This window comes from Colletotrichum lupini, chromosome 2, assembly GCF_023278565.1.
Source record: "Colletotrichum lupini chromosome 2, complete sequence".
NCBI lineage: Eukaryota > Fungi > Ascomycota > Sordariomycetes > Glomerellales > Glomerellaceae > Colletotrichum > Colletotrichum lupini.
Window position 1 is genome coordinate 4,755,830 of NC_064675.1, and position 20,690 is coordinate 4,776,519.

The following is a 20,690-nucleotide window of genomic DNA, read 5'->3' on the forward strand; positions in this document are numbered from 1 at the left end:
GGTGTGTGCCGCCAACCCGCCGTGTCCGACTGAAGCCTTCTCAGCAAGGACCAGCCGATCCTTCGACATCGAGTTCACATCGAGTTCACATGTTGACCAATGCTGGGGAACCGGGCATGCTCGTTGGTCCCAAAGAGGATATACGGTCAATATACACCAAACCACGATGGAAAAGTTTCAATGCCTTGAGTCGGGACTTTGACTTTCCGCGCACTGAGCGTTCCCTGAAGAAATACATACTGTAGAACAGCAGAGACAAGAGCGAGAGACATTACTGTGACGGAGCAGGATGAGGCTGTTGTATTCTTGGAATAGCATGGCATGGTACGAGGGAAAGCGTCTTGATAATCGGAAGTTGGTAGTTGATGTGAGAAGAATTAAAATAGTATGCCGGGAACTCTGAAGGGAGCTGTCATTCTGGGGGACCACTCAGCTTTCGGGACAGCTACCGAACATTGGTACCGAATTATAAGCAACAGCTGGTACCTTCCCGGCAAAGTGTCTCCTGGGCTTGCCCCTCCATGCCGAATGCTGATGACGCACACCCCACCTTATTAGTTCCAATGGTTGTCAAGGTAGGTTCAACCTCACTGCCCAAAGATAACTGCCACCGTACGAAGTAGAGAAAGCTCTCCCCTCTCTCCGGTCCCGCAGGAACAATGCGGGGTTCGTCGCAGCTGAGAGCATGAAGTGAAAAGACCTCGCACCCACACAATGCATTACGAACGCAAACTGGATCCCCGGGCGATAGATAGCTTAGGTATTCGTACGGAGTAGCTGTAGCTATACCTAGCCGTACGTAAGTACTTTCCTCTGCCGGGTAGCTTTACCACCTTTGGTATGTTATACGCCTAGCAGCACTTGTACACGGCACACCTTGCTGGGTGAGACCTTGGAGGGGTTCGCTCCTGCATCCCTGCTGGGCGTTCGGCGGTCCATGGTGGGGTACAATTGGCATCATGATGAAGGAGGGACAAACGGTCAATGGCAGGACGAGACGGAGGGGGGTAGAGATGAATCCAGGCCAAGCCAAGCTCTCTCTCTGTGCTCCTCCTCCTCCACTTCTCCGATCTGAACTCGAGTGGACTTAACTCGGTGTTTTTATTTATTAGACCTCCTCAGATGCCGCCCTCCCTCTTGATACCCCCCAGGTCCTCTCTTTTTTCCTTTCTTCCAGGCGTAGAATAATTTCAAGCTCTTCTTCTTCCCCCACTCCCTTCAACATCTCTCGTCTTGCTTGATAACGAACAGCATTATATACCCCCCTTTCGACACCCAATTGACACATAGTTGATACCCAAAACAGCAAAATAGCAACAATGGCCACCGCAACCTTCCAAACCAAGGCGACCATCACCTCCTTCGGGGGCCAGCTCCTCAAGCTCTCCCACAAGTCAAACTCCACCGGCACCGACATGGCCGTGAACCTCTACCTGCCCCCGCAGGCAACCACCCGCGCCGTCCCCGTCCTCTTCTATCTCTCGGGCCTGACCTGCACCCCGGACAACTGCACCGAAAAGGGCTTCTTCCAATCCCAGGCCTCCGCCCGCGGCCTCGCCGTCGTCTACCCAGACACCTCCCCGCGCGGCCTCGACCTCGCCGGCGAGCGCGATTCCTGGGACTTTGGCGAGGCGGCCTCCTTCTACGTCGACGCCACCCGCGAGCCCTTCCGCCAAAACTACAAAATGGAGACCTACATCACAAAGGAGCTCCCCGAGCTGCTCTTCCGCGAGTTCGCAGGCAAGCTCGACCGCTCCCGCATCTCCATCACGGGTCACTCCATGGGCGGCCACGGCGCGCTGTCGCTCTACCTCCGCCACCCGGGCATGTACCGCTCCGTCAGCGCCTTCGCCCCCATCGCCAACCCGTCAAAGTGCCCCTGGGGCGAGAAGGCCTTCACGGGATACCTCGGCGACGACCGCGCCGAGTGGGCCAAGCACGACTCCACCGAGCTCGTCAAGAACTGGAGCTACGGTCCCCTGAACGCCCTCATTGATGTCGTAAGTTTCTTGAGCTCATATGATCACAATGACGCACATGGGAGCTGGCACTGATACAAGAGATACCAGGGCCTCGGTGACAACTTCTACATCCAGAAGCAACTGCTGCCCGAGAACTTTGAAAAGGTCGTCAAGGAGAAGAACCTCCAGGGTCTGAGCCTGAGATACCACTACGTAAGTCGAGCCCAATTCATCGTCATATTCAAACTTTTAGACGCTGACCAGAGTGTGTAGGGATACGACCACTCCTACTTCTTCATGGCCTCCTTCGCCAAGGACCACGTAGACCACGCTGCCAAGCACCTGGGTCTCGGCTCCGCGTGACTCGAAGGTCGGACAAGACTGTAAACAAAGTAAACGATAACGTTGACGTCAATGATCAGGGAGCACGCAGTGAGGGAGGGAAAGGAACCAAAGGTCAAGCCGGGTCGGAATACCAAAGATGTCGAGAGGACAAAGAGACGTTGCGTGCGCGCAGTCGACATGTAGTTCTTCTTCTTTAAGTAGGGTAGTAGTAGGTTGCTGCTGAGATTCTTGAAATTTGAGAATAATAATCGACGTTTCATCCACCCCGTTCCAATCATGACCTTCGTGAAGAGAAAAAAACAAAACCCCCCCAAAAGCACCTATTCTCCTGCCGCATGGAGTATTTTGCGCATGACATGAGTGTGATATAGCAGAAACGCCGGTGCCGGGTAGTATGAGAGAGAGAGAGCGCCGGCCGTGATGGGAGTATATCTAGTTAGATGCAACCGAAGAAGTCAGGAAAAGCGCCTAGCTGACCCGTTTCTCCACCTCGGGACTCAAGCCCTCCTTTTCGAGCTTCGCCCGCATCTCGGCGTCCATCTCCTTGCGAATGCGGTTGTAGGCCAGTTTCTCGAACCGGCTGAGAGCCTTCCACCAGTGCTGCCCCGCCTCGTGCTCGCCAATGCGTTCCAGCAGGTCGGCCGTCTTGAGGCGCACTTCGCGGTCCTTGTGGAAGAGGCCAAGTGCGACGTAGAACAGGCCAGCATGCGACTCTGGCGCAACGCTCAACAGCAAACAGATCTCGTCGTAAGAGTGGACATACTTGTGAAACGCTGCGTAGATTTCCTTGCTTTGCATCGGGTTGAGCCGTTGTGTCCGTAGTCGGTCGTGCATGTGGTGTAAGTCGAGGCCCTTCAACGGCCTCACTGTGTAAAGCAGTGCGAGATCCTACGACGATTAGTTTAAATCCTTGGGAACAGTGACAGATTCCGTGGCTCCCTTACCTGGATGAAGCTGTAGTAGCTCCTTGTGTTCCTCCACCCTTCGATCCTCGTCACATTACCCGCAAGCTCCTTGTGTTTCGATTGTTCATCAGGCCACACGTAGCCGTGCCCGTTCACGCCCACCGGACCCATCTCTAGTTCGTCGCCGCCAATGTAAAGAGCACTTGCGCCGTACACACTTTCCTCAAACGCAGCTGCGATTCGCGTGAATTTGATAACCCAGTCTCGCCATTTGGCGCGTATTACTCTCTCACCGTGCCTTGCCGCGATACTTCGTAGGATATCTTGCATGAAAGCCGCGTCGCCTGTCAAATCACTTTCGGCCGCGACCTTGGAGGTGCCTCCGACAAGCCCAGCATATGACGGGTTTTGCTGTTGAAAGTAGACCATTCCCTCCGTCACTGGAGCCGAATCGATCTTACCACTGATCTTGACTCGGCCTGTAGGCAAGTCGCACAATACATCCCACCACTCGGGGTGCAGTTCGAATGTCGGGTTGGTGACTCCAGCAATGAAGCCGGGAACATTGAGGAGATCATCAATCTTGGTCAAGTCGGTATAAGGAAACGCGTGACGCGTGAAGCCCCTGAGCGTACCGCCGGATGCCAAGGCGCAGGCCGCCAAGACTGCCTCCGCAACCTCGCCTGATGGCATATTGTGCCCCAGGAAGATCACCCGCTTTTGCGTCAACAACGCATTGACCAATACAATGATGGGGTGCGTATGCGGGCCGTTTGTCGTCAATTGAGGATGCAAGGGGAACGGTTGTGGCGCCTTGCCTTGTGGCTCCGAAAACTTCTGGATCAGTTTGATCAAAGAAAAGTCGCCCACCGTTTCCGGCATGACAGCGACGGGAACTTTGATGGGAATTGGTATGCCCTTGTACATGACTCTGCTTTCAAACTCGTGTGTGTCCCTTGGAACCGAATACTGCGAAGCACCTTCGACGTGCGCTTTTGTTCCTGCTCTAGAAACACCCGGCAGTTTTGGAGGGTCTCGACTTGCATCGAAAGGCTGATCTGAGAGGTGTTCGCCGCGGTCCTCGGTTATCCGCATTTGAATCATTTGCTCAAACTTTTCCACGAACAGATCTTTGTTGTCACTAGCCAAAAGCAGGTGCCTCTCAAGTAGGCTAAGCTTCGGCATGAGAGACAGGTCCATTGCGTTGACGGCTTCGTAGAGCATCGCCAGCGTCTCGGGAACGGGCGCCTTAAAGTACTCGTCCAAGGCAAGCAACAAAAGGGGCTGATAAAAGTAAGCCGGCTGATCAAGCGAGGGGAGCAGAAGGCTAGCAAGTTCTCACCTTGTATATATGCAGGAAGGGATGCCTCGTGCAGATTGCCATCGCCTTGACAACAGCACCTCTCTTGACCGTTTTGTCCTGCTTTGTGTTGACCAAGTTCAGAACATAGATCAACGGCGGGCCTTCTCCGCCTTCGGGTTCGCCGTCGTCCGAATCCTCGTCGTCGTATTCGTCCAAGTCATCAAGGTCCCCCTCATGTTCGTCCAAGTCCGCGCCGTCATCTTCCTCGTCGACGATGCCAGCAGCGCGATTGCGCAAACGCCTTCTTCTCCTCTTCCTGGCCTCTTTCGCCTTACGTTCCTCGTCCTCTTCCTCTTGGCTCGTGTCCTTGTGTAAGAAGAAAATAGTCCAGTCCTGATTCCGAACGTGGGCCTGATCGGGCAACATGAGTTCTGCGAGCATATGTTCGTCGCCGGTAATGGAAACAGGGTATTGGTGCTCCATGACCGGGCCCCGATCTATATCGAACGAGGCCACCAAGATGTACTCGACATGGTTCTCGGTGGAACCTCGCGGGTATTGCGAGCGCAACTTGCGGGGAGGATGCGCATCCGGATTGTATCGCCTCGGGGCAGACAGCGACGAGTGTTGTGACGAGACACCAGTGGACGGTGTCTTTGACTTTGAGCTCGGGTTTGAGGAGCGGTCCGTCTCGGCAATGGGAGGCGGCTGGGGAGATCGCGACGGGCGAGATGTGTTGGACATTGACGAAGGCGATCGCGAAGCTGGGAAACTGGAGAGTGAAGTGCGACGACTAGGCCAAGGGCCGTTGGGCGGTGGAGGGCACTGGGTCTGCGTGTTTGAATAGTTGCGCGTGAGGAACGGCAGCGCAGCTTGGGTCGAAGCCATGCTTGTGAAAGCAATGTTAAATTGCGGAGTTGTTCAACAAGTCGGTAGCTGGGGGGTTCAAGGTGTTGCGCAGGCTGCCGGTAGCCACAGCCATCCAAATGCAGTCGAGAGGTCCGTTCGTGGAGGTGCAGCAAAAGTAGGTTTGTCTCCGATCGAGAAATGCGACGATGGTGGGAGCCCTTTGCTGACAATTTCCCAGAAAGATTAACGGCTCGCAGCCAACGACATTCGACGGTGATGCTGCGACATTAACAAGGGCAATCAAGTGATTATTTGCCAGGTCGTCGTCGCTGAAATCGTACAATAGGTGATTGGAGGTCGGGCGTCCTTGAAGCCGAGTGCGAGTCGATGGGCCAGGATGCAAGATGCGAGATGGAGGGGGGGGAAGGGCGGCGACGGAAGGGTAGATGGGTACAAAGCACGGAGTACGAGGGAACGGGAGGACGGAGTTGGCGAGGCGGTATAGTACGTAGTTGTATCCTTAGGTGCAAGGTAGTCCAGGAGCGGTATTGGTAAGGTGGTGTAGGTATGCGCGGTAGGTAACCGTATTCAAGTCCAGGGTAGCGCGTGGAGGCGTTCTCAGACGATAGCCGAATGCGCTCTTCGAAACGTCAGATGCAGGCGAGTGACTGACATTTACCAGTCTTTGCCAACCAGCGGAAACAGGATGGCCCCTCCGGCACACGAGGGGGAGAGAGAGCAGGTATATCCTGTCGGGGGACAGATGCAGAAAGCGTCAATGCGTGGAAGAGAAAATCACCGAGACATGATCTGCTTCGACGTTTGGTCTGGTCTTCTGGTCTCGTCGGTTCTTATTGGGTTGCCCGCAGGCGTTCTTGGTATCCTTGACTTCTTAAAGGCAGGTTTCCGTACGGAGTAGTGCGTACAGAAAGGTTTCTAGGAGTCCCAAACCAGGCAGGACTCCTGACAGGGGGTAGTTGATAGTGCGGTGCTTCTTTTTCCTCTTTTTTAAAATTGTGCAATCCAATTCGATCCCCCACCGGCTCGAAATATGCTCAGCTAAGGCGCGCCGAAGCAAGGTACGCACCTCTTGGTGCGAACCAAACAGGGCGTCGGATTGAGATGGAGGGGGGAGGTCTTGCAGTGTGCCCCTGGATGGGTTGCCGCGACAAGGACCTCTGGTTGGTGGTCGCCGGACACTGGCGGCCCTCCGTGTGTCGCTCGGGGCTAGTCAAAGGTGACGAGTAGAGCAGGTCGTGGTTACGGATAGATTCAGATTCAGAACTCTTCAGCGCGCGTACCTCGGAGGAGCCAGACAAGCCAGGGCCAGCTGGTGGGCAATCGACCGACACACAGACGGGCAATCTGTCAGTCAAGTCAGACACTCAGCCCGGGGACAGACACAGAGGGAAGAACAGACACGAGGCGGCCCTACGTTGCTGTTAGTGTGTCGTAGGCAGGCAGGTAGTTGACAGCGAGTGTGGGCTCAAGCTGGGATCCGTATCCGTGAGCCAACTGGGCAGTGTCTGCGAGAGAAAGCGAGAAAGCCTTGGACGAATGCGTCGGGAACAATGCTGATCACGGATTCTCAGTGTCCTCTTTTCCCTCCTAAAATCCCTCTCAAGTCCCCCTCCTTTTGCGGCTTGCCCACCACCTGGCATCAGTGACCACCCACCGACGAATACCTTCCCTTACTATGGAACTGGAAAGGCAGGGCCTTCTTTTCTCGGCTGCCCCCAAGGACCCCCTTGGTCCCCTCCTGCCTCTTCCCCTTTCCACGTTCCTCCCCCCCGCCTTCCCATGTCCTTTGTGCTTTCCCCTTTTGAGAGATTGGTGGTCCGAGCTGTCGCTCTCAACCTAATTTTTGCTTAGCGCCCCAAGGGACCTTACATGAAACCCATGTGGCTGGAGAGAGTCATTTTGGCAGCTGACACAGGGAATTATGGTCAAGCCACATCTTGACAGCCACACCTCCCCCCCTCCCTGAGGGATGAGGCTCTCCCCCCTTCCCCCCGGGATTGCCATGCACGGACGGGAGGGTCATGCAAGGCTACGGTTGTCACGGAGAAGACGCCTCTGTTTACATTCATCTGTCACCCAAAGCCACCCATTGTCTCTGCTCTGGATCGGACCTTTCCACAATTGAACTGCAACGCCATTTTAAAATCAACGCAGAACCATTCAACCATACGTTCTATTCGATACTGATACCAGAAACGCGATACGCAATTTTAGCAGTTGCTTTTCTTCTTTACATTGCCGTCCTCTACTCGTCTCTCGTACGCTTACCGTCGTCTCTCGGCTCAATCCCCATATTTCTCATTGTTTACTTTGCTGCCAAGTGGGCGCGCGGCATCAAAGATCCAGAGCAAGGCACTCCCTATTTCCCACCCACAGCTGCTCCCGCCCCGAACACCTTTTCGATATGGTAGGCTAGGGCCCATTTCGCGCGCGGATCATTACATCTCTTGGAAAGTCGCATGAATTTTGACCTGAAGAACCCACAACAGGCAATGCCCGCTGGCTACAAACCTTCTCCACTAGGGCCTCATGGCTCTCCTCGCAGTTCTCCATTCAGACGACCAGAATCTCCAGCATCGCCATCAGCAGTCCGACAGACCTCAACGACCCAAGTGACACAAGTGACGCCTTTCGGGTCACCCACGAAGGCATCCTACGCTACGAACAACGGGCGCTTCGGCAACCCAACCACCCCAACAGACACGGCCGAGAGCAAGACGCCGCGAGTACGAACACCCACAGCCGAAACCACCACCATGGCCTCGCCACAGCCTCTGCGGCCCGGTTTGAAGAAGACAATGAGCCATGGGAACGCCATATCGCATTTACAACCTGCGCAAGTCAGACAGCTTCGAGAGGGTTTCGAGGTCCTGGATCGCGACAGCGATGGCGTCATCAATAGGGAAGATGTAGCCGACATGCTGAATCAGTTGGGTAAGATTGGAAAACTCAACATATCAATCGAGTTCCCTCGTTTAACAAACTTTCCAGGCCTGCCGTCCAAACCCTCCGACGTGTCAAACTTCTTCCCGCCATCAACACCTCAAACGATGACAATGGCTGCGTTCCTGAATTACCTTGCTACGATGCTCGCCTCCCTATCACCACAATCTGAGTTGCTATCTGCTTTCTCAGCGTTCGACGACGATGACAGCGGACAGATCGACCTCGCGGAGCTGCGGGATGCGCTTCTGCACACCGCGCCAGAGCCTGGCGAGCGACCGCTTACAGAGACCGAGGTTGAAAAGGTCATTGAGGGATTCACCGGCAGACGAGCTTTCAACCGCAACATGCAAGGCGGTTTAGGAAATCGCCGTGAGGTGTTTAGATACCAGGACTTTGTCAACTCCATCATGGGGAGCAATACGACATCCGAAGCCGCATCGGCGGAGGGATCTGAGGATTGAGCTTAATTCAGGCAAGGTACGCGGCGCATGGGGGAATCAAGGTAATTGTTGGTGACGACATGAGCGAGAGGCACGTGGGGACAAACCTCTCCGGGATGAAAGCACAAATACATGGAAACGAGGATTGATGAACGCATTTGGACATGACTGTACTTTATTTGCATCAAGCACATAGGAGCACGGTAATAACAGGTATAATTTCGGCTGGGTTTCACAGCATGGCAGTTTGGTTTCCGTTTAGCGCCGAGTCCAGGGTGACAACGTGCAGCCGCAGGCACTTGATGTGACCACCGACAACATGAAGAGTGAGGGAAGAAGATGTGTGACCGAGATCGGGTGGGCGCAGCTCCCCAAAGCTCGAGGACATCATCCAAGCTCGCAAATCGAGACGCGATATGGGATTCTGGGTAATGGGAAAGGCTGGGAGACAGGCACCCCCGTTGAACGGGCAGTGCATGCACGATGTATGACTTTGGCTTCGACCTGCATGCGTGAGAGACGTTGACGACCCGCTCGCTCCGCTATACTTCTGTAGCTCTTGACTTTGAGAGAGCAACGAGACCTGTCAAGAAGGCGGAAATTGTGAACCGGCAAAGAGGGCGGCATGGGATGGGCCATGGTGATGCCATCAGCTCGGTTTGCAGGAGGTTGGGGATGGGATTGCTGCAAATCAGCCAGTGCCAGGCCCCCTTCTGCAGCCTGCACTCGCACCCGCAGTGCAGCACACATATTTCCAAGGGGCGGGCGGTAGTGGCGACTAGGACATGGGTCCTTGGATGGTCTGGTCGCTGCGTGCTCCAAAAACTAGGGACTTTTCATCAGACCTGACACGGAGAGAAATCTGACCTGAGGCATGAGGTGAGGCCCTCTCCCACGCTCCCACGGTGCAGGAAGTGGTCGGGTGTCATCAGAGACGGTAACGCTTTTCTTCGGGCGGTTCGGCGGACCACCCCAAGCAGCCTCCAAGGGTTCCATGACAGCGGCCAACCGTCAAGGCTGATTCGCTGACTGTGCAGGGTCCCGGGACGGGGCCCCACCGAACCTTCTCGAACCGGCCCGCTGGGTTGCAGCGAAAGAGAAGGAAGGGGTCACCGTTGGTTGCAAACGCCCCGATATGACGATTTTCGTCTGTATCCGAGCCGGGACGTCGGACGGACGAGACATGAGGTGACGGCAGGTGCCTTTGGGCTAATACCTACCTTACTGTAGGATTTTAGGCTTTGACGCTCCTGTCAGTTGGGAGCCAATTCAGATGTAATGTATTCCTGTTGCCCGTCAACAACGTCCCTGAGTTTAACATCCGTTCTTCTGTTCGTCCCTCCACATGATACCCATCACATTCACTGTAGCTTTTGAGACAGGTCATTTGGGTCCCTGCAAACGCCTTGACGCCATCGCCTTCTGGGGGTCCCGTCTGGAAATGGAGACCCTCTAAATGGAGGCTGAACAGCTCAAGCTCCCCCCTCTCTCGCGAAACCAAAGTCTAGCCATCATCCTAGTCTGTTTCTATTTTCTACTGCGTAGTCAGTGGAAAGCCCAGGTCCCATATTCGTATGGACTCCGTACGGAGTACAGACATACGGATGCATGATACGGATACCCAGACGACTTTCAACCTGGTCCCCTTGGCAAGCTCCGCGAGAGTTCTTGCGCCTGGTATACCATTGGTCATTGACCACCAGAAAAAAAGACAACAAGAAATAAGGGTGGCTAGGAGACGACAGGACACCAGGTCAACACTTCAACAACGGTCCAGTGGCGGTCGTCCGACGATCCCCTTCATCCACTACGGTGCAGGTATCACGGTAAACAAGTTGCGGTCCCCAAGCGTACCATTGGCTCCGCGGGGACTGCCAGTAGTCAACGGGAGACGGGACTGGGCCGTTTGGACAAGCTTCTTGTGGGGTTGGGTTTAGTGGCGGGCGACTCTTTTTTTTTTTTTTTTTTTCCCATATCTCTTGGTGCTTGAGGTAAGGTAAGGTAAGGTATTAGGTAGGTGCCAGGTGGTGCTTGGTTACATCTACCTCGCATGCAGAGCTCAGCACACGCAAGTGACACGCAGTTCTGCATGTACTCGATACCGAGTTGGGTTGGGTGCCGTTGGTGATGGCCACTCCCCAATGGCAGTTGCCATGTGCCAGTTGCCCAGCAGAGCCGTTATTGTACATCCACGTTTGTGTTTCTCTGCGGTCGCAGCGGTCCTGCTTCTGCGCTGGTCCAGGGGGGGAGGATATCTCCTGTGCCTGCCGGGTAGGCTGTGGGCGTAAGTTTCGTACCATAATCCGTACAATGTACATCTTTTTGCATGGCAAGCTGTGTATGGACAGCTACCCAGCTAGCACATTTTCCACATCACGCATAGCCAGCCCAACACATGGGCATACGGTGGTGACCTTGTCCAGTCTCCGTCTCCCCCGTAATCCATAAGGCACTGGACAGTGGACGAATAGGCAAACCAGTCAACAGGCCTGGCAGACGGGAAAAAGCAACAAGATGAGGATGGAAGAGTGGGAGAAAAGAAAAAAATTGTGCACAGCTGATAAATCTACACGAGTCCCTCCCCCTGGAGGTGGGAGAGACAGCCACAGCTAAGGCTCGTCTCGCTTGATGAATCCTGGGATTTTCGGTATTTCACCTTTGGCCTTTCTTGTCCCCCTGCCTTGGATTACCGAAAGATGACAACAGAAAAGCAACTTTGTGCATCCCGCTCCTAAAGCTTCTTCTTCCTGCTTTGCTTGCATCGTTACTTGCCTCTTTCTCTCGAATCTTTTCCTCTCTCTCGCTCTCTCTCTCCACAGATCCCGCCCCCCTCCCCCTCCTCTATCCATCGGCTTTGCCCAAAAGTAACGGATACTTTTTTTTTGCTCTGCTTCCTCACTGGAAAAGCACCCTGCAGCTTGCGCCGGCTGTATCTCCCCTCCAGTGCCCACTCCGATGGGCTGTGTGTCTTCTCGCCGAGCCTCTTCTCAATAGCCTGGGCTTCCTTCCTCTTTTCCCTCTTCATCCGCCCTCACCTAACCTTGCCTTCCGGGAGCAGCCAATCCGTCTTCTTCTTCTCCTCTCCTACCTTACTCTCACTCACACTTCAACTATCTCGCTCACTCACACCACACTGCCTCATCATCGTTGTATTCGTCGGGATTCTTCGATACGAACGAACATACTGGGACGACCATCTGCAATCAACTTCCGCACAAGCCGCCCTCTCCCGTACTCATCCATCCGAGTCAAGGCAAGGTTCCGCTGCCTTCCACTGGACGCACTCAAGCAGCCCAGAAGAAAAAAAAATAGCAGGTGCTTTTTTCCACACTCTTGCCTGCCCGCCCTCCTTCACTAGGCCCGTTATTGTGGTTTGGGGAATCTGGTGCACAAGCATAACCTTGCATCGAGGTGTACCGACCCTCCTTACCTAATTAACCAACAAAAAAATAAGCCTGCGCATTCTTTGGTTCCCCTCAGAGGGTCGCCTGCTTTATCAATGAAGCTCTTCGCAAAGAAATCGTCCAAGAAGCAAGGTCAGGACGACGACGACAACCACCAAGAATCGAGCTACTTCCCCTCCTCTGAAGCTTCTTCTCCCACAAAGTCGCCCACAAAGCCCCGGTCGCCCATCAAGTCGCCGACAAAATTCCCCACCAAAAAACCCTCCCAACCTGCATCCCCAGGCCCTCGGGAGACAAAGCCGTCGCGCACTTCCCGCACCTTTGGCCGCCACCCCACCGATCCCGGCTCACGAAGGAGCAGCAAAATCGACCTCGATTCTCACCCCCTCAATCTCCCTCCTGAAGAACGTGCAAAGAGACTTTCTGCACTCTCAGCCATGAGTGGAAACGCCATGGATATCGACCGTGAGTCGAGCGCGGCGCCTTCTTCGCCTCCTGCTGCTGCCGCTCCCGCTGCTGCTGCACCCCAACCCTCTGCGCAGACTTCCTTCTCCGTGCCCAAGCCAAACGGTATCAACACCAATATTAACGGCAATGGCGATGCTCCAGCCCCTCCCCCTCACAAGTCCAACCCCTCCAGTCCAGTCCCCACGACTGAGGACGAGGCCGAGGCCTACAAGGCTGCTGGCAACAAGTTCTTCAAGGAGAAGGACTACAAGAATGCCATTCTTCAATACTCCAAGGGTAAGTGTTGCCGATTGCGAATCTGTCTAGGCTACAAATTGACAAGTCTGCTCCAGCCATCGAGTTGGTCCCCGATTCGGCTACCTATCTGAGCAACCGCGCTGCTGCATACATGTCCAATACCCAGTACGAGTACGCCCTCGATGACTGCACCCGTGCCTCCGACTTGGACCCTGAGAACCCCAAGATCCTCCTCCGACTTGCTCGCATCTACACCAGCTTGGGACAGCCCCAAGAGGCCCTGCTCGTCTTCGGTCGCATCAACCCCCCTCCTTCAGCCAAGGACCAGGCTCCGGCCAAGGAGATGCTGAAGCACGTCAACGCTGCGCAGAGTGCCTTGAGAGACGGCACTGCTGGATCAATGGTGCTCCACGCCCTCGACCAGGCCGAGCGTCAGCTTGGCTTCGGAGCCTCCAGACCCCGCAAGTGGCAGCTGATGCGTGGTGAGGCGTACCTCAAGATGGGTACCGTCAACGCCCTCGGCGAGGCGCAGAATCTTGCCATGGGCCTGTTGAGAGGCAACAGCCAGGACCCCGAGGCCCTGGTGCTCCGCGGTCGTGCCCTCTACGCCCAGGGTGAGAACGACAAGGCTGTCAGCCACTTCCGTAAGGCCATCAGCTGCGACCCCGACATGCGGGATGCGGTTAAGTACCTCAGAATCGTGCAGAAGCTCGACCGCATGAAGGAGGAGGGTAATCAAGACTACAAGATGGGTCGCTGGCAGTCCGCCATTGAGAAGTACAGCGCTGCGCTCGAGGTTGATCCCGCCAACCGTGGCACCAACTCCAAGATTCTGCAGAACAGAGCGCTGTGCAAGATCAAGCTCAAGGAGTACGACGCAGCCATTGCTGACTGCGAGCGCGCCATCAGCTTGGACTCAACATACCTCAAGGCTCGCAAGACCAAGGCCAACGCATATGGCCAGGCAGGCAAGTGGGAGGATGCTGTGAAGGAGTGGAAGAACATCCAGGAGTTGGATCCTGAGGACCGTAGCATCGCCAAGGAGGTGCGCCGGGCTGAGCTGGAGCTGAAGAAGAGCCAGCGCAAGGACTACTACAAGATCCTCGGGGTTGAGAAGGACGCGGATGATAACCAGATCAAGAAGGCCTACCGCAAGCTAGCCATCATTCACCACCCGGACAAGAACCCCAACGACGAACAGGCTGCTGAGCGCTTCAAGGATATTGGAGAAGCCTATGAGACCCTGAGTGACTCTCAGTAAGTTGATACGTGTGTACGTTATCCACTTTTTGCTAATCCCGTTTGCAGGAAGCGTGCCAGCTACGACAGCGGCGAGGACCTTATGGACCCGTCTGACATGTTCAGCCACGGTGGTGGCATGGGCGGCATGGGAGGTATGGGCGGTATGCACGGCGGCATCGACCCCGAGATCCTCTTCAACATGATGGGTGGTGGCGGCGGCTTCGGCGGCGGTGGCGGCTTCAATGGAGGCGGCTTCCCCGGCGGAGGTGGTGGTGGTGCGCACTTCAACTTTGCCGACGGTGGTGGCCGCCCTCGTGGAGGTGGCGGTGCCGGCGGCTTCGGCGGACGCGGTTTCAACTTCTCGACCTGACAATCCGAGTCGGAGGAAGAAGCAGAAACATCCGACGAGTCAGCAGAGTCGGGACGAAATACGGGCGGCTCATTCGCTGCAAAGCCGATGAAGAGCCACACGAAGCGGCGCCAAGAAGAAGGCGACCGGATTGTGGACAAGTTTCGCCAGTATGGAATCTGGATCGTGGCCGCCCTGGTCCTTGTCCCGTTCCAGCTCCTGTTGCTGGTAGCGGCAGCGGTGGGATTCGTGTACATTTGCATCATAGGGGCCCGGAAGCTGAGCATACGGCTCCGCGGCGGGAAATGAGTTTTGTGTTGTCTTTTTTTTTCGACTGCAGATCCGGATAGACTACAAACGCACAGAAAAGTGTCACGGGCGGCGTTTTTTACCCAGGCATCGATCGACCCAAATCGTCCCTTTTTTTACGTTTCTCTTTGCCACTTTTTTTTTCCTTTTCACACCTCTACAACCCTTTTTGTAGAGACATACCAGGGACAGAGAGGGAAGAGGAACAGAGAAGAGAGAAGAAGAGTTCACGACCAAACAATATCCCTCAGAAACCAATCCGAATTTCATGACCGAACCTGGGGAAAGGATGGGTTGGAAGGCGTCTTGCATATCTCATTGAAAGGGGCATATGAGTGATGATGCCCCTACAAAATCTTGTCGTGTGTTTTCTTCTTGCGCGCGAGGTTAGGCATAGTTGACCAGCTGGTAATTGACTCTGCAAACGTCGTGTGGAAAAGACTTGCTGGCACAAGCTGAATTTCGTTGCTAATTAGTCCGTATATTCCATTATGGTGCGTAACGTGCTATTCACACGACTCTGTCTGTCTCTGGGTATCAAACTCTCTCCATGCACCTTCACCACTGGGTATCCAACCCTGGCGCTTGGTCGTCTCCAGCTTGCGCTCATTTCGTCTGCCCGGATTCTCCGAAGACCGCATGTCCTGATCCTCTCAAGGCCTCCCCCGAAGCTCGTAAACCAAACACCCCCGAAAAACAGCGCACCTCACAGCGCGCCACCAGGCTTCCCGCTCCCGACAACCTTGCCCCCCTCAAGCACCCGCCCGACATCCTCCCTCAACTCCGGCATGCCCCTCTCGACATGATCCGCAAGGACGTCCCGAAACTGCGCAAACGCATTCATCTTGCCCTTCATGAGCTGATTCCCGCGCCTCACGAGCTCCACAAACTCGCGCGTGTAGATGTCCGGGTTCCGCCCGTTCTCGACGTACTGCACCAGCTCGGGCGGGATCTTCGGCAGCGCGCCGGGGAGGTCGGGGGAGGGCGGGGCGCCTGCCGTGGCGGTCATGTGGACGCGCTGGAGGGAGTGCGAGAGGGCTTGGACCGAGTCTGCGAGGGCCGGGGCGGTGGGCGCGGAAGGGGTCGCGTTGTAGGTTGTTACTTGGACTAGGATTTGGTAGAGGTCTTGAATCGTGTCTTTTAGTTGCTCTGTTTTTTGGGATGTGTGTTAGTGACATGCTTGGTGGCGCAACATGGGTGAGGGTTATACGTACGTTCCAGCTCTTCGGGGGTTGGTTTGTCTATCGGCGCCATTTTGGGTACGGGTCCCCCGCGATATCTCGCTGCGTATTTTCGTATGTGTAGTTGTTGGCTTTGGGTAGAGGGTAGCAATGCGACGCGGATGGGAGAAGCGCCTCGGTCGAGAAACGGTTGATGGAAGTTGTGGTGGGTGAATGTGAGGTTGCGCTGTGAGGGACGAGGCTGAGAAATTAGCGGGATGCAGTGGAAAGTAATCAAGGTCGAGGTTGTGTCTGGATTGATTGATGGATGGATGGATGGAATTGGTGCTAGCCAGTTGGCGGGATGGGCCGGTGGCACACACCTTGTGGGTGGGTGTGGGGGCGCTTGCAGGGATGACAAGTGCAACTGCAGACGGGGTCCCTGGCGCGACCAAAGCCGTTATGTCGCGACCCCGGTCTTTATTTGTGAAGAGGCTTTCCAGTCTTACAACCCCTCTACATGAATATCAGAGGGATGATGTTACAGCCAGATGGATTAGTTATGCTTCTCGATTCAGCCATGCTGTCGAGGCTCCGGCAAGAGCCCACAAAGTTGTGAGATTAGCATTGAGGCATCCATTGCTGAAGATATATTCTATTCTCGAATGTTTCCCGCATTCCACACTATCACTAGCGGTAAAGGATACTTGCTCAAGTGCTATTCCATCTCTGGGGTCTGGCATGTTTGCCCCGCCACTTTCCTCACTTTCCGCTGAACAGCTTTCGTAAAGCCTGCAAATTCCTCTTCTTCCCCGCTTCGCCTGGCGAGTCGGCCCCATCCGAGAGAAGCCTCTCCGTGCTCTGGTTCGGATCTGGAGTCGGGCCATTACCATCATCCTTGGTCGCATGCCTCGACACCACCAAGCTGGCTCTGGCACGACTGGGTGGACTGAACGCTGACATGACTGGTCGTGTGATCCGTGGTCGCGGCGACGGGGACCGGATGGGATTGTACCGCTCTAGGTACTCGGACGACTGAGGCGGAGGCGTTCGACGCACGGCGTGACGCGGTGGGACACGAGCAGGGACCAATGGACTCTGCGGCCGCACTCGCCGTAACTGCGGCGGCGGCGGCGGTGGGGTGTTGTACCGCGTCTGCTGCTCGGAGGGCGTCTCTGGCGGAGTGACATAACCCGACGACGTCGTCGTGTCCGACTTCTCGAGACGGGACGCAAATCGAGAGGACGGCCGCTTGAGGGGCTCGTTGCTGACCCACGAGAGAGGTGGTGCTCGTCGAATTTCAGACGGCGTCCAGATCGAACGAGACCTCGGCGGTGTTTGCGGCGGCGACGTGGAGCGGGCCGGTGTAATTGGTCTGATGGTCGGTGTAAGTGAATTCGATGACCCTATTGAGGGGGTCCCGGAGATTGACGTCGCTGGAGTCTGCGAGAGGCCAGAGAGTGGATGAGACACACAGATTTCTTTCTGCTCTTCACCGGCCACTTGCTCAAGGCCCCGAAATGGCTGCATCCATATCGGTATAGGCTTCGTTGGACTTGGCTTGAAGGCAGGTTGGCCGATGGGATCGTTGATGGAGACGTATATCGTAGAGTCTCCGGGTGGTGTTGCCAGATACCCTCTGCTCTCGTCGTGGGATCCGTCTCCTATTCTGCGGAATGATGACGAGTCTGGGCTGAGAGATCGGATAGACTAGGGTGAAGTCAGCATCGACTCCCTCATCACACTCAGATAACTTACCGCCGGAGCCCTCCTCAACTGCCCGGCCCTGGTCTCACCAGCACCCCATCTCGCGCGGCCGAGTCCACCATCAACCCTTTCAACCCTCCTCAACCCCTTCTGCACCACATCCTCCCCCTCCGTACCAACACAACACGCAGCACAAAGCGGCACCACCTCCACCTCTTTCATGTTCCCCTTGCCTTCCGTTCCAGCAATCCTGCCAGCCATGCTCCTCCCATCAATAGCGGCAACGAGACCATCGTCAAAGAGGTCCAGCACAGGCACCCCTCGGTAGATGAGCTTGCTCCCGTAGAACATACAACCATAACACGCGCGATGCCAGAAGCACTACCCCAAGCTGACGCAGTCGTCTCCCCGGTAGACGATCTCACCACAAACCCAGCAGATGGCCAGATCGATCAGCGCGCCGTAGCAGGGCGAGCAGCTCAGGCGGGCTTCCCGGCCGATGACGTGTGGAGGGCCGTCGGAGGGCTGGAAGCAGAAGGTACAGGTGAACGGGGTAGGCGCCGTTGATGCCATATCTCGTGGAGGATGTCCTGATCTGGGACGGGCATGAATAGTCCCTATCGTAGGAATGAATGGATATCGGTACTGAAGTCTGCGGATAAGTCTGGAGAGAATTGCACCGGTAGCATAAGAGTAGGTAGTTACTTCAGGAACTGTTTACTTATAAATGCAAGTACTTCAGATACAAGCAGTGGTTGCAACTACTACAACAGTCCGAGACTCCGTTCCTTCCCATGTGTCCCATCGAGCCGCACATCGCGGCTGCTGCAATTTGGCAAACATCACTTGTCACTCGCTCGGTGCAAGAAATCGATGATCAGCAGTTCTTCTCTACTATCTTTGTCTATCTTACACACATGCACCGCTATTATGAGAAAATGAGAATGCTGTATCACAACTTGCCAACACAGACCAACTCAAGCCCCCCCAAAGCTCACCTGACATAAAGCGGTCTCCTCAGTCCGATGCGTATACGTAGCAGAATGGGCCATTCACGGTATCCATGGCATCGCGAAGAGACAGTTCGGCGCCCAGAGGTCCCATGTACATGAAGTCGTCGAGTGTCACATTGGCGCTAGCCGGCTGGTTCATGGTGGTGTTCGTACCGAAAATTGTCTATGGCGGAAGTTAGTGCCTCGTTCATTGATCATCACAAGGTAAGGAAAAGAAGATGAGCGGAAGGCAAGTAAGTGAAAGCAAAGACTGTGCGAGTTGACAACTGACCTGACGATTCTGCCAGTCCAAGTTCTGCCAGATCCAGTAGAGACGGTCCATCTGAGCGTGATGAAGGTAGAACACGGGATCACCGGGGCTGAGGTAGACGTCGCTCGAAGGGTCCCCTCCTAGCGCATAGTGCCCGCCTCCGTGGACGCCTAGCTGGCCCGTTCCGACGTACCGCGAGTCCCCCTGTGCGACGGCCTGAAACCTCTCAATGTCAGCGGCGTCACGGATCAAGTCCGTCGTGTTGCGGAGGCTGGCCCAGCGCTGGAGCGGGTAGACGTTGAGATCGCGGCGCAGGCATCGCGGGTTGTCGTCGGTGGGCGTGGCCGAGTTGTAGGAGGTGACGTTGCCGTAGTCCGGCATGGCCTGCGGGCCGAGGTGGACCGTCTGGTTGGCAAATGGGGCCGAGGACGAAGCCAGGCAGCCGCCGCCTGTGCCGGCGGGGAGTACTGTTGTGGTGTTATCCCACGCGTTGACGAGGACGAGCCCTTGGTGAGGGGTCGGGACGCCGTCGCTGCCCATCGAGGTCGCGGAGCCGTCGAAGACTGGGCTCGCGGAAAGGTTGGCCGTGTCGAAACCCCATTCCCAGTAGGGGAAAGATCCTGGCGTGGTGTTAGTCTTGCTCATCTTGCTTTCATGTTGAAGTATGTGTATAAGGAGTGATAAGCGTACCGTTGTAGCCGCACTCCGACTCCAGCTTGTTCTCATATGTCCAGATGTAGTAGCGATGCCAGAGGAAGAACGTTGCCTGAGATGAGTACTCCGATTAGTGGGAGGTTCTCCTACACATACAAGAAACTGCTTCGTCTGGGTCGATAACCTACCGACAGGTGGACGTAAAGAGTCGCTGCCTGGTGCAGGGCCACAAAGTCATCAAACATGGATTTGGACCCGGCAATCTCGGTGAATAACTCCGGCTGCTGCTGGAGGCAGGACACGGCATCGGTGTACCTAATGCGCTCTTCATCGGGCATGTTTCGCCTGTAAAGAAAAGCACAGTCGATGTCAGTCCATAAGTTACTTCCCTATCAAATTGTCTGCCCTATCCTCTTCCCCCTTTCCTCAAGACTGGGCCAGGAACAAATCAGACCCAAAAGACCGGTATCAAAAGACTCACCACTCGCGACGGACTCTGACATTGTCTTTTGTGCACTGCGCGGTCCCGTTGTGACCGGCCGCAGTCGCGTTTCCGAGACGAGCAAGAACGTTGCTGTAGGCCTGTTTGTTGAGATCAGACAGCACAGCGCCCGAGTCGATGGCTTGTTGGGTATAGTTCGTCGCTCTAGACGCCACCGCGAGGCCATAGACGCCGCCTGGGAGCAGCAGCGTCAGCGCCGGCAAGACGGCCGCGAGAACAGATGCTTGAGGGAGCATTGTGAGTCTGAGAAAGGACTTGTGGACCTAGGCGGAAAAGGGCCTTATAGAGAAGAAGCGAGCATGTGCCGGCTTGGAAAGGCTCTCTGCTGCTAATGGAATATACCGAAAGAGGTATGGGGAGGGGGAAGCCAGGCTGAGGATTGGAATGTCTTGCTTGTCCAGCCATCTTCCTCTCGTCGAAAGGGCGGTCACTGACTCTACTCTTTATACTAAATTGGAAGTCCACAATATTTTGCCAAGAGAAAGGGTGAACATGTCGTGCCATGGGCTCGGCGACGATCAACGTGTTCGAAGCTTCATTTTGCCCCTCTGCCACCCTTCGTCTTCCTACTCTTCCAGAGAAGGTGACAAGCACAAGCAGCTGCAAAGCTACCCGGCTAGTCGGG

At 55.4% G+C, this 20,690-nt stretch overlaps 9 protein-coding genes across 9 annotated transcripts; 5 read left to right on the forward strand and 4 right to left on the reverse strand.

Moving 5' to 3' along the window:
• Window positions 1–1,319: 1,319 nt before the first annotated feature.
• Window positions 1,320–2,489, forward strand: CLUP02_03750 (S-formylglutathione hydrolase; the record flags this gene model as incomplete). The annotated part of the gene is made up of 4 exons (XM_049282767.1): window positions 1,320–2,000; window positions 2,061–2,174; window positions 2,235–2,320; window positions 2,384–2,489. 4 exons carry the CDS (start codon window positions 1,320–1,322, stop codon window positions 2,487–2,489), a joined length of 987 nt encoding a protein of 328 aa, XP_049139910.1.
• Window positions 2,490–2,774: 285 nt separating this feature from the next.
• CLUP02_03751 (spindle pole body interacting protein) lies at window positions 2,775–7,282 on the reverse strand (the record flags this gene model as incomplete). The annotated part of the gene is made up of 11 exons (XM_049282768.1): window positions 2,775–3,194; window positions 3,251–4,468; window positions 4,554–5,403; window positions 5,441–5,882; window positions 5,947–6,003; window positions 6,043–6,112; window positions 6,163–6,254; window positions 6,451–6,728; window positions 6,799–6,937; window positions 7,059–7,168; window positions 7,254–7,282. The coding sequence occupies 11 exons, from the start codon at window positions 7,280–7,282 to the stop codon at window positions 2,775–2,777; spliced, it is 3,705 nt and encodes a 1,234-aa protein (XP_049139911.1).
• Window positions 7,283–7,405: 123 nt separating this feature from the next.
• Window positions 7,406–8,791, forward strand: CLUP02_03752 (uncharacterized protein; the record flags this gene model as incomplete). Its single annotated transcript, XM_049282769.1, has 2 exons — window positions 7,406–7,791; window positions 7,840–8,791. The coding sequence occupies 2 exons, from the start codon at window positions 7,406–7,408 to the stop codon at window positions 8,789–8,791; spliced, it is 1,338 nt and encodes a 445-aa protein (XP_049139912.1).
• Window positions 8,792–9,002: 211 nt separating this feature from the next.
• On the reverse strand, window positions 9,003–9,766 carry CLUP02_03753 (uncharacterized protein; the record flags this gene model as incomplete). Its single annotated transcript, XM_049282770.1, has 3 exons — window positions 9,003–9,267; window positions 9,354–9,595; window positions 9,638–9,766. The coding sequence occupies 3 exons, from the start codon at window positions 9,764–9,766 to the stop codon at window positions 9,003–9,005; spliced, it is 636 nt and encodes a 211-aa protein (XP_049139913.1).
• A 608-nt stretch (window positions 9,767–10,374) lies between these two features.
• Window positions 10,375–10,707, forward strand: CLUP02_03754 (uncharacterized protein; the record flags this gene model as incomplete). The annotated part of the gene is made up of 1 exon (XM_049282771.1): window positions 10,375–10,707. The coding sequence occupies one exon, from the start codon at window positions 10,375–10,377 to the stop codon at window positions 10,705–10,707; it is 333 nt and encodes a 110-aa protein (XP_049139914.1).
• Window positions 10,708–12,269: 1,562 nt separating this feature from the next.
• On the forward strand, window positions 12,270–14,491 carry CLUP02_03755 (tetratricopeptide; the record flags this gene model as incomplete). The annotated part of the gene is made up of 3 exons (XM_049282772.1): window positions 12,270–12,918; window positions 12,975–14,136; window positions 14,188–14,491. The coding sequence occupies 3 exons, from the start codon at window positions 12,270–12,272 to the stop codon at window positions 14,489–14,491; spliced, it is 2,115 nt and encodes a 704-aa protein (XP_049139915.1).
• Window positions 14,492–14,578: 87 nt separating this feature from the next.
• On the forward strand, window positions 14,579–14,779 carry CLUP02_03756 (uncharacterized protein; the record flags this gene model as incomplete). The annotated part of the gene is made up of 1 exon (XM_049282773.1): window positions 14,579–14,779. The coding sequence occupies one exon, from the start codon at window positions 14,579–14,581 to the stop codon at window positions 14,777–14,779; it is 201 nt and encodes a 66-aa protein (XP_049139916.1).
• Window positions 14,780–15,485: 706 nt separating this feature from the next.
• Window positions 15,486–16,033, reverse strand: CLUP02_03757 (transcription factor subunit Med10; the record flags this gene model as incomplete). Its single annotated transcript, XM_049282774.1, has 2 exons — window positions 15,486–15,928; window positions 15,994–16,033. 2 exons carry the CDS (start codon window positions 16,031–16,033, stop codon window positions 15,486–15,488), a joined length of 483 nt encoding a protein of 160 aa, XP_049139917.1.
• A 668-nt stretch (window positions 16,034–16,701) lies between these two features.
• CLUP02_03758 (uncharacterized protein) lies at window positions 16,702–20,301 on the reverse strand (the record flags this gene model as incomplete). The annotated part of the gene is made up of 8 exons (XM_049282775.1): window positions 16,702–17,649; window positions 17,698–17,983; window positions 18,072–18,310; window positions 18,682–18,822; window positions 18,931–19,529; window positions 19,600–19,675; window positions 19,752–19,908; window positions 20,045–20,301. The coding sequence occupies 8 exons, from the start codon at window positions 20,299–20,301 to the stop codon at window positions 16,702–16,704; spliced, it is 2,703 nt and encodes a 900-aa protein (XP_049139918.1).
• Window positions 20,302–20,690: the final 389 nt, after the last annotated feature.